The 11,935-nt window shown below is 47.1% G+C and overlaps 1 protein-coding gene across 1 annotated transcript; it reads left to right on the top strand.

Moving 5' to 3' along the window:
- Nucleotides 1–454: 454 nt before the first annotated feature.
- On the top strand, nt 455–11,207 carry ankha (ANKH inorganic pyrophosphate transport regulator a). The gene is made up of 12 exons (XM_080489617.1): nt 455–1,143; nt 2,189–2,405; nt 2,651–2,769; nt 3,073–3,156; nt 3,271–3,441; nt 3,655–3,789; nt 4,442–4,534; nt 4,632–4,724; nt 8,623–8,752; nt 8,863–8,986; nt 9,121–9,220; nt 10,296–11,207. Exons 1-12 carry the CDS (start codon nt 1,048–1,050, stop codon nt 10,431–10,433), a joined length of 1,500 nt encoding a protein of 499 aa, XP_080345743.1. The 5' UTR covers nt 455–1,047; the 3' UTR covers nt 10,434–11,207.
- Nucleotides 11,208–11,935: the final 728 nt, after the last annotated feature.

Genomic DNA, 11,935 nt, shown 5'->3' with positions numbered 1-11,935 from the left:
GGATAATCTTATTAAAAATGTCAAACTAAATGCACCATAAGCTAGAAATCCTGAAGTTGCTTCTTTTTGAATCAATTGAGTTGATCTACAGTCATTTAGTTACCTCTTGTCGTTACTGATGAAGAGTAGTGCATTTTGTGTCGCTCACTGAATGGAAGTGGGTAAGCAGTTCCTAGTTCCTCCACCAGGTGTCAGCATTTAACCAGTTATCGCTAAATCCGGCCTTCTCAGTGAAGACCAATATATAACAACAATGCTGTGCTCAGAGGAGCGGCACATAACACAAGGAAACCTTTTTTGTTTTAAACAACAGACTTTAAACGTAAAGGCACTTGTGTTTTCTTCAGCTACACGTGTGAGTTTCGAACTGTGGTTGTTGTTTTCTCTGATCGTGTTGTCTTCACACAAGTGAAGAAATATTCCAGAAATGTGTGTGTAACGTGAAGCGCCTCCTGTGTGCTGCTGGTGTGGATCCATCCGGTGATGTCACGCCGGGATGTCAGGCCCATGTGCTCGGGGCAACAGCAGCAGTCTCCGGGAGGGTGAACAGCAGGCGGATCCACACACACACACACACACACACACGCGCGCACAGACACACGCACACACGCACACACACACTCCTCGATACACACACACATATCCACACCGTGCCACCGGCGACACGGCGGGGCGTCCTCTCAGCCAAACCCAGGGCTGTTTGAAGTCACCTTACGTCCCCTCCCACCCATCGACGATGATTCGTGGGGAAGATGCGCCGGTCTGAATTCTCCGTTGACCTTCGGATCCTGTCAGCAGCAGCACCGGAGCTCCGCGAGCCGCCGCCGCCGCCGCCGCTACAGGAGCGCCCCGGCTCCCGCCGCTGCCCCGCCGAGTAAAAAACCCCACCGCCCTCCTCCTCCTCCTCCTCTCCCCCGGCTGGATACACAGGTGCCCGGACTGTCCTCCTCCACCACCTCCTCCTCCCGTCGCCAGCCGCTTGGTTTCCCCGTTTAATCCCCGCGGACCGAGGCAGATGCCCCTCGCTCGGTCCTCCCGGCTTGTACTATGGTGGAGTTTCCATCTCTCAGCCCTTACTGGCCTCTCATCCGCTTTCTGGTTCCTCTGGCGATCACCAATGTTGCCATCGACCTCGGGGAACAGGTAACCTCCGCTCGGCGCTCCGCTAGCCGCGGCTAACGGACGCTCCCGTCTTATTTGATGTAATCCTCCCGGTGGAGGACGTGTGTGTGTGTGTCTGTCTGTCTTCTCCCGGCATCGTTCATTCCCCCTCTCTTCCTCTTCACTGCCACTGATGTGTTTTAAGTCCAACATGGCCGGTTGATCTGTCGCTCAGTTGAACCGTGCAGAAATCCTCCCGGCTTCACATGAACATTATTGAGGAGCAGCAGCGGCACCAGGCCTTGTTTATTCTGCTTTTTGTTGCAGTAACGTCGAGTGTCATTGACACCGCAGCCTGTCAATTTGTCACTAAGCCCGAAGCCACAGGCCGGATTGTATTTATTATTCATTTTAAATCTCCATACGAGCTCAGGGTGAATTCAAACCGCCAGTGTTGACATTGTTTCTGCTCGTTTTTCTTTCCTGCTTTGACATTTCCTGCCCCCCCACCCCCCCCCCCCCCACCCCACACACACACACACACACACCCAGTGGATCTGAGCAGAGACAGAGAGGAAAGGAAAACACATGCAGGCTTGGAGATGTCAGGATTAAGCTTATGTAATGGCTCTGTTCGCTGGTATAAATAGACTCAGTGCTCCAAAGGAACGGGCCAGCTGTAGTAGGTTCATTTTCTCAAGGCAGTTGTGTTACAACTCTGGAAATGACACAGACACTGGCAAGGGCGAGGGAATGAAACGTGCTATCCTAACTTTTCTATTTTCAAATAAATGAACCCAAACTAAGTGAAATGGGAATCCAGTTTGGCAGTTTTTTTTTGTTTTTTCTTATGTAATTGCACTCTTGAGTTTTGCACCAAGCCAAAGGTCCAGTTCTTTTATTGTGTCTATAAAGCACATTCATTTAAATGCAGGTTTTGGTGGAGCAGCAGTTGCCGTGTGGCCACAGATAAAGTCAGGCTAAGTTATGGTTATGTGGGTTTGGTCACTGCCACATTCAACTTTTCTTTTCTTTTGTGCTGTCTCACCTCTTCCTCCCCTCTAACATGCCACCATCTGATTTCCAGGCCCTCAACCGGGGCATCGCCACAGTCAGAGAGGACGCAGTGGAGATGCTGGCCAGCTACGGCCTGGCCTACTCCCTCATGAAGTTCTTCACGGGGCCCATGAGCGACTTCAAGAATGTGGGTTTGGTGTTTGTCAACAGCAAGCGGGACCGCAGGAAGGCCGTGTTGTGCATGGTCTCGGCCGGGGTCATCGCGTTCATCCTGCACATCTTGATAGGTGTGTGTTTCGGGGGGGGGGGGGGGGGGGCACGACAGACTTAAGTCTAAACCGCATCCTGCCAAGTTTTTTGGCATTTGTGGCGAAAGCGTAAAGTTTAATTTCCTGCGATGGCTTGTTTTTGTTCTTCTCTGGATTGGAGTGGAGGAGGAAGTGGGATCAGAATCCAGATGGTTGGGCAGAAATCTTCTCTTTTACCTCGACTCACCTGTGATTTTTATTTTTTGCTTTGTTTTGTTTTACAGCGTACACAGACTTAGGGTACTACATTATTAATAAGCTCCACTATGTGGATGAATCTGTGGGGCACAAGACGAGAAAGGCGTTCTTATATCTCGCCGCCTTCCCTTTGTTGGATGCGATGGTGAGTGTGCACGATGACATGATTGTTCTACTTGTCTCTCTCTCTCTCTCTCTCTCTCTCTCTCTCTCTCTCTCTCTCTCTCTCTCTCTCTCTCTCTCTCTCTCTCTCTCTGGATTGAAACACACCTGACCTAGAAAAAGCTGTTTTTTAAATCCTGCTGTGTTTCAAGCGATGGTTCGTACGCCGCCTCTCTTCCATCACAGTCATCCAGCTGTGAGGAAGTGTCCTAAATAGAGCTTTTGTCTTTTAGCGTACAGCTCTGTGTCTTGTGCCGACCTCTCTGTCCATTGTGTGTCTCCCAAGGCTTGGATCCACGCAGGAATCCTTCTCAAGCACAAGTACAGCGTCATAGTCGGCTCCGCCTCCATCTCTGATGTTGTGGCCCAGGTAATGAGATCCACTGCTGGACGTTAAAATTGAAGCCTGTAATTGGGTTAGAAAGCTCTTTTTGGAAGTGGCCTCCGCTCCCTTGTTCTCATCGTGCCTCTTCTTCCCCTGCAGATTGTGTTTGTGGCCATTCTCCTCCACAGTAACTTGGAATGTGTGGAGCCGTTACTCATCCCAATCCTCTCCTTGTACATGGGTGCCTTGGTCCGATTCAGCATTGTCGGTTTGGGCTACTACTGTAACATTCACGACAACATCCCAGACTCCAGTGGACCTGACGTTGGGGTACGTACTGCCGACCTCTCCTTCTGACCGCAGCAACAAAGAATGGAAACAAGAATTTAACTCTCAGTTTTCTTCCTTTGTCCATTCAAACTGAAAGCAAAACCAATGACTCGACTGACAGTTGATCAGGATTCGATTTTTCCCGAATATGAACTAAAACCCTGGAGATCACCCACAAGGTTTATTGACCGGCTGATTTTTTTTCCCCTCCAGGGTGATGCCACCATCAAAAAGATGCTGACCTTCTGGTGGCCCCTGGCCCTCATTCTGGCCACTCAGCGCATCAGCCGGCCCATCGTCAACCTCTTTGTGTCTCGCGACCTCAAGGGGACCAGCGACGCCACAGAGGTGGGTCTGTCTGTCTATTCGTATTCATTTCAATCACAAAAAGTCTTTTTTTTATTATTATCATTAATAAAGCCACTGCAAATGACTTCACTATGAAACAAGTAGTATTACAGATCTTACAGCGTGTAAAAGTAGATTTTACAGCTCTCTGAGGCCGGTGGACTAATTCTTCCCTCAAGTGATTGCACACCAAGAGCCAGATGCTGACAGACTCTCTCTGGAGCGTTCTGGCTCTCACACAGGACTGTAACGACTAGAGACAATACAAAGCTGTTTACCAGAATCAACTGGAAATCGTTGACAACACTGGCTGCCAGTGGTTTGGGTGATTCACCTCCATGCGAAACTCGGGGCATGATTACACTGAGTGAAAACATTCCTATGTGGCTCCACTGTCAACCCCCTCGTGTGGAGCTTCACTTTCCCCATTGTTCTTCAGGATACAATAACACGCTCAAGGCGGTTCTGCAATTATAAACTTTTGGGAAATAATGCCCGGCTCAGAGAGGAAGCCGGAGACGCTTGTTGCTTTCATGTCGGCTATTGTTAGGCACCTGCCATTGATCTGGACGAGCGTGATTCCGAGTATTTTCAGCTTTAAAGCCGGCGGCGTGTTGATGACTTGGAGCTGCCTTGTCTTTTGTCATTCCAGGCCGTGGCTGTGCTCACAGCCACATACCCTGTAGGTCACATGCCCTACGGCTGGTTAACCGAACTGAGAGCCGTGTACCCTGCATTTGACAAGGTAAATCACACTTTGTTTACCGTAGTGCTCACTGATGATGTTTTTTTTTTTTTTCTTGTTTTTGCCCGTGTCACTCATGAGCTTCTCTCACCAACAGAACAATCCCAGCAACAAGCTGAACGTGGGCGGCGCCCTCACCAAGTCGCATATTAAAAAGTTTACATTCTGCTGCCTGCTGCTGTCGCTTACGGTAAGAAGAGGAATTATTTCCAGGCGTGTAATTTGACTGCAAAAAATATGGCTTGTCTTTATAGTCCATGTCCAAAAGGACAGTTTTGGGTTCGACTTGAACATTTGGGTATTAGCGTTTTTGAAAATACTTTTGAATTGAATCATTTGAAAAAATAAACAAACCATCAAGTTGTTTCTTGGCGGTCAGCTTTCAATCCCCAGGACTAACAGAACCGGTCGCTTGTTGTGCAGAAACACGTTGAGTATAGTTTTAACACAGAGTGCCTGAGGTAGACTCATGTACGAATGTCATATTTATAAATCCAGCGTTCTCTCAAAACTAGGGCAAACATGTGAAGGCGACATGACAAAACAAAACAAAAAAAAAAAAAACAGCCCACATGCTTCAGTTACTCCGTCATACTTCCAGAGCCGCGTACAGTAACGCTCGGAGTGACTGGGGGCTCTCGCCCCTTTCGCTTCCAGGGCGGACTGAATGTACTTTTTCTCTGCCATCCTGTCGCGGTTTCAGGTTGCAGGGAGAGACGCATCACGGTGGAATCTGTGGGGAGGCCAAAGGGCTTTTGTCCTTCTTAACGCTCCCACCCAGGCTTTCGGGGCTTATTAAAATAGGTATTCACATAAAACGTATCGGTTAACGCATTCCAAAAGCCCCTCGCAGGTACACACTTCTGCTAAGTAATGAGCGCTTTAGTCACATTTTATGGGCTGCTGCTGGCGAGGGGGCTCGGCAGCAGATCATCATATTTACTGTCTGTTCAGTGTTGGCAGAGTGATTCAGAGTGAATCGGCGTTGGCAGCCTTTAACCCAGATTGATGTCGGTGGAAGAAAAACAGGAAGTTTGTGGCAAGGGTTGAGTCTTTTAGAAAAAGGAGGAGGAGGAGAAGAAGAGTGGCACGCCAGATGTGAAATCTTGCAGTCGTAAACATGAATGTGTGTGTGTGTGTGTGTGTGTGTGTGTGTGTGTGTGTGTGTGTGTGTGTGTGTGTGTGTGTGTGTGTGTGTGTGTGTGTGTGTGTGTGTGTGTGTGTGTGTGTGTGTGTGTGTGTGTGTGTGTGTGTGTGTGTGTGTGTGTGTGTGTGTGTGTGTGTGTGTGTGTGCTAACATGCCACGAAAGGGAGATGCAGTCGGTGGGCATGGCTCTTCGCAATGTGCAAAACAAGTACTCATGCTCGGACTTGTTGTAATTACGGACGGAGAGGAGGCAACGCGGAGAAAACAACAGTGGCGGTAGACGAGGTGCCTCCAACAAGGGGACTGAGTAACGTTCTGCAGGAGGCAATTTTATGAAAATAGACTGCTGGGGGCACGGAGGCGCTGTACCTGGATGCCTCACCTTGTTTGGAGAAAACCACAGCCGAGTCAAGGGAGACGGCGGTTTCACTTGAGCCAGACAAATTGGTCATTACGTCCCTCCTGTTGCTCACGTAATGATAGTTGGTCAGGACTTACCAAGTGAAATCATCAGTGACAGGCAGTCTCTTCGTACGTCTTGGTGGACGGAATCAAAATTCAGAACCACATCAGAGGGCAGTTTACAGTTCCTCAGTTATACAACGGAGAGCATTGCGTGTTGTCATGTTTCCTCCCTCTTCTTTTCTGTTAACATAACAAATGAGTCAGCCTCAGCAGCAGGGGAATGTTCACATTGTTTTGATTGATTTAGCGCAGTGTCTGGAGATAAATCAAACGCACAGCTTAAGCAAATTACGTGCTTTTGGTGAGAAAGAGTCACAAAGATCTTGTACGGGAATCATACAGCTATTATTTGAAATGCACGTCGGCAGGGTTAAGTGAGTGTCTAACGTCCTGACAGATTCGGCAGATTGACGTGTCACAGAGGTTTTTGGGAGTGTCGATACCCTGTGGTGCCGCTGCACAGGAACGGATCCCTGCAGACTTACAGTATTCAAACCAGGAGCAACTGCGCACAGTTTACATTTTCCTCTTTGTGTTTCCAGTTCTTAGTTAAGAGCAAATACTTTGTGTATTTTTTTTAGTTCTTTAAGTAGAAATTTAGCATACCCCTACAGACCAGTGATCTACAGTCGTATTGAGTCTGCGCGATCCATATATTGGTTGAAGCTAAAGTTCGGTGTGTTGTCTGCAGCTGGTTGTACGAGTATTTCCTCCGCTCAGGAATTGCTCGAAGCAACAAACGGTAGTTGTTCTTGACGGATTCCAGGAAGAAGGACATGCTGGGTCAGATTTCTTCTTAATTCTGAATATTTATCTCAGACGTCACTGTCATTTTCAGGCACCTGGAAGTATTTCCCCTGCAGAGAAGCATTTTATTGGCTTGTATGACAAATCTGCCCGCACTGCAATGTGCCAAGTTCCGAACATGCCTGGCTCGAAGGATGTGCTCACACATGTCATGTTTGTTTTGGTTAAAGCAAACCCTTTTTGTGTTGCTGCGTTAGTTCAGTCCACTTGAAGGAAAAGATGTCGGTAGGCTTTGCTACTATCCTCTTTGGAATCAAGTCCTTTGGACCACTGAGGTGTCACGGGACCAAATGGCAGGACAACGCAGGCTGCTGTTAAAATCCGACCACGATATTACACCTTTGGGTGTCCGGGTTGGGTTTTGTTTACCCCTGTTAGAGAGCTGGACCTGATTCAACAAACGTTTCTCCAATCTGGGTCAGACTGGATGTGGCAATGCCCAGACGCACTCCACATCACATATCCTGTCATTTCACTGTGCCCTTGGGTCAAAAGCTGTTAGGAGGTTCGTTCTCGTCGTTATCTACAGTTGTAGTGGTCCGACTGGTTTTTCAAACTCGTTTGAGGGAAGTAGTTTGTTTTTGATGAGGGAATCCTGAAACCCGACACGTCAATACCATCACATCTCCCCACATCTCCAGTTTGTTGTTTTCAACCTGAGATGGGCGTAGCGTGTTGTTACCAGGTTAACGATTGACCAGAGGTCTGTTACCTCCGTCAGGACAAGCTGCTGCTCCAACACAACCGATTTAATGGAAGAGAAAAACCTTATCAGGCTTCACAACCACCCGTTGATGTGAAATAGTGTGCGTGGGAGTGAGGAGGAGAAATGGAAGCATGTTGGGACTGGAGCTGGAGGCCGGCGACTTGAGAATGGTTGGTGCCGAACAAGGTTAATCAAGGAAAGCTGCTGGACGAGAAACGATGATGGACGTGAAACGAGCGCGATTGTGTGACGACAGCTGGAAGGTCTAGAACCCATCAAGGTGACCTTGTTTGCATGAGATTTGCGTCTGAAGCACAGCAGTGTAGTGGAGACACGCTGTGGTCCAGAGTGAGACGCCGGGGATTGTCATTCGTCTCAGGTGTTTCACCTTGGTTGTATTCATTTACTGCCACCTATCAAATGTGAATGAGCTGCACACGGCTACATTAGTCAGCATGTTTGTCCCAAAGTTGCTCCTGAAACGTGACTCTATAATTATCCATGTACACGTTGAGTGCTTGTGGCTCGGCAGCCAAACTCGTGGTGATAACTGTAGAAACGTACGGTAGGAACTTGTTGAATGCAGTGCAGTAGTGTGGAAAGCAGCTTTTATGGCTCTCAAGTCTGAAGAGTTAAGAAATTCTCTTGATATGAATTTAAATATAGTGAAGTTCTGCTTAACCCCCCTCTCCCTCCATGCTGTGATCACACGGTAATAGCTATGATCCGCCTTGTTAATGTTGCACTTGCCGCGGGGACGGCTTCTGGAAACAACAACATTGTCCGTCGTTCTTTTTGCAGGCGGCCGCGTTTTCTGTGAGCATCAAAGGCCCACGTTTCAATCCCAAACCCCTTCAGCTAATGAACTAATGAAATCTAATGAGGCGCGCCGGGCTACTTCCATTGTCATGCAGCGAACGCAGGAATAATGAATGGGTTTGCTTGTTGATTTTGTGCGTCCAGCTCTGCTTTGTGGTGTTTTGGACTCCTCATCTCTCGGAGAAGATCCTGGTGGATATCATTGGAGTGGAGAACGCGTTTGCTGAGCTGTGCATGATCCCACTCAGAATCTTCTCCTTTTTTCCTCTGCCAGGTGAGAAGCGCCTTCGCACGTGTTCCGACTTCCTGCCGTTGCTTTATTATGGGTACGACTCAGACCAGTGGGGTGATGTTTCCACTTTGTGTGTGTGTGTGTGTTTGCAGTGACGGTCCGGGCTCATTTGACTGGGTGGCTCATGACCCTGAAAAAGACCTTTGTGCTGGCCCCCAGCTCGATTCTCCGCATCATTGTCCTCATCACCAGTCTAGTTGTGCTGCCTTATATGGGGTAAGTCAACACCTCGGAGAACACGGAGGCCTCGCAGAGTTCATAAGTACCTGTCTGCCGGCTTACTGTATTCACAAGTCACACGCGAAACCGTAAACGATAAGGCCTGAATGTAATCTAATCCTTTGTTTCAGAGTTCACGGGGCCACGCTCGGGGTCGGATCCCTCTTAGCTGGCTTCATAGGGGAGTCAACAATGGTTGCCATAGCGGCCTGCTATGTTTACCGACAACAGGTGAGAACACCTGGGCTGAGATCATGGCAAACACCAGGACAGATGCCTTATGTTGTCTATTTTTGTGTTTTTTAAAGTGGTATTTAGTCATGGTATGTTTTTTTTACTAATTATTATTGTCTGTCCCGAGTATGAAAAGGAGTCTAAGTAAGTATAATCCATCCATCCATACATCACCTGCAAGAAAAACATGGTCTGTCGGCTTTCTGCAAGGTTGTTCATGTTCTGGAGGAGAAATCCAAAGGTCTCAATTATCACTCGCAAGTATTTCAATGAGAAAGCAGTGTGTGGGCCAGCTGGAACAGTTCTGTACAAAGTGTCCTTTGAGTCGGTCATACTACAGAAATATTCTCATTAAAAGGGTGGTTTAATAAAAAATGACCTTGTCCCCGCTGGTGGCAGCGTATTCAGCCAGCAAACAGAATCATTTTTCAATCATTACTCATTTTATGATCCGCTGTCATCTTGAAGTCTCTTTTATTGTGTGTCCAGTCCAGAACTTTTAACCCCTTAACGTCCCTCATTTGTTGCCTTTCTGTAACCAACTGTTGTGTTCTTCTCCCATTTAGAGCGATATATAAACGACTACACTTCTTCTAGGTGTACGTCTATAGAGTAGAGGTTCTATAAAACTTCTTACTTTGCATGTTCAAAAGAAAGAATTTAATAAATGTTGCTATAGAACATAATGGGCTGAATCATAAAGATTAAAAATGTAAAGAAATCTTATCATAACTTTATGTGTCACAAAATATCACTTGGGGGGGGGGGGGGAGAAACTTTTGGAAGAAGGTGTGGTGCCCGATAGAAAAGGTGGATTTTTATCAGTTTTTCAACTTTTCTATTAGTTGTTTCTCACATCTAAATATTTTACTTTTTAAAAAGTAGTTGCGCCGTATATTCCTAGTGAGACAGAATCAATTCACTTCATGCTAAGCTAACAGAACGCCGGTGACGTGTCTGAGCAGAGAAACGACTTTTTTTACCGCAGGAATTCGTCATGTTTTTCCATTAAAGGTTGCTTCATCCTCCTCGACTGTTCAAACACCAGTCTTTCTTGCTTTTCCTCCTGCAGAAGAACAACGAGATGACCAACGAGTTGGTGGTGGAGGGCGAGGACGCCGCCCCCATGAGCGAGGTGTGTCCCAGGACGCCCATGGATGCAATCGAGGAGCTTCAGGAGGAGGAGGAAGAGGAGGAGGAGCAGGAGTGAGCTCTCTGAAGCAGGGGAGAGAAAATATGCCGAACTCTTTGTGGAACTTTTGCTGAAGAGGAGCCCGCCGGGGCATCACGGTGCAGGACAGGAGAGAGAACCTGAGCATGGTTTGGTTTTCAGAGCCCCCCCCCCCCACAGACTGGAGGTCGCCTCCACGTCGACCCGCACATCATTAAAACGCACACTGTAAAGAAAGCCATGCACCTCAGTGTTCATTCATCTGTGTAAATACCGTTACGTCCTCCGACCGTCTCTAACATCGTTTGTTTTTTTTGCAACATCGCATCTGCAGGCGTATTCACCATTTTCATGTGTTTACTGGTAAACAGGGACAATCGACACGGGAGAACTCTTCCTCCTCAGTGGCAAGGACAACGGGTCTGTGGAGTGGTAGTGGAGTTGCCAAAATACATGATTTTATGTTCTTTTATCCAGTTTAAGCAGCAAGGCCTTGCTTGAATTCAAATATAGACATATTGTGGGACTTGTTGGGTTGTGCAATTGTATTTTACATACAACGGTGTACAGAATATTGTTGTTTTATATAGGTAAATGCATTATTGTATATTTAATTGCGGAGAGGGGTCAGGCATCCCTCGTGAAATCACAGCGTGTTTCAGAAAACAGTCATGATTGTTCACTTTCCATGCAGTCTGGGAGTCCATCCACTTTTGTTTGGCCAAACGTTTTCCTGGTAGTATTCGGACTGTCGTACGTACTGTATATACTGTATAGGCATTCTTATTTGGCAAATAAATTGCTTTATTATTCCTTTTTTTTTTTTTTGCTCATCTGGAATTGGCTTCAGCCTAAGTGGTTTGACTGTAAAATAGTTGAATTATTTATGTTAGGAGAAAAGTTACTCCGGTGAGAAGCATCACAAACGGAGACAAACAACCACACTCTCTAAAGATAAGTGTAGACGCGCCCTTAGACCTGAATCCTCATGCAAACTTTAAGGGTGTGTCCATACCTCCCAGATACGGATCTGAGAGTTAGTCGAGGCAAGAGCAGATAAAATGTCTCCGAAGTTCTAAACGCTGATCTGAACACAATTCAGACGGGACTAAAAGGTCTTTTCCCCCCAGTTTTTATTTTAAGATCCCGTCTCACTGGGTACTTTTTAAAGTATTTGCAGTGTTTTGCACTTCCCTCGCACAACAAGTCACTTGAGTTTTGGACAAATATTTTCCGACAGCTCCGTCGTCATCGTGTGTCTCTGACAAGTTTATTTCAGGTGAAGAATTCTTGTCTTGTGACGCTTGCTAAGACATTCATGGCTCTGATGCGGCAGTGAGACACCAAACTTTTTTTTTGTTCTTTAACAAATGTCAGAGGAACTTTAACACAAATTTAGCCTGTTCGTACCTTTGATTAGTCACTAGTCGCAGCACGTCGTCTGTCACACTTGATGTAGTCGTCCCAGTTGGATCCGGTCCAGACATGTGGGGAGGCCGGACACACGGTGGACGAGCTCAGGTTCAAGGTCATCAACTCCA

This window comes from Lipophrys pholis (assembly GCF_963383615.2).
Source record: "Lipophrys pholis genome assembly, chromosome: 20".
Taxonomy (NCBI): domain Eukaryota; kingdom Metazoa; phylum Chordata; class Actinopteri; order Blenniiformes; family Blenniidae; genus Lipophrys; species Lipophrys pholis.
The sequence above is the reverse complement of the archived record's forward strand: the minus strand, read 5'-3'. Positions and strand labels throughout refer to the sequence as shown.

Excerpts from the sequence above, each read along its gene's own strand:
- ankha (XM_080489617.1), top strand. The coding sequence starts at position 1,048 with ATGGTGGAGTTTCCATCTCTCAGCCCTTACTGGCCTCTCATCCGCTTT. Across the intron at positions 2,770-3,072 it reads TCCCTTTGTTGGATGCGATG|GCTTGGATCCACGCAGGAAT; the intron begins GTGAGTGTGCAC and ends GTGTCTCCCAAG. Across the intron at positions 8,753-8,862 it reads CTCCTTTTTTCCTCTGCCAG|TGACGGTCCGGGCTCATTTG; the intron begins GTGAGAAGCGCC and ends GTGTGTTTGCAG.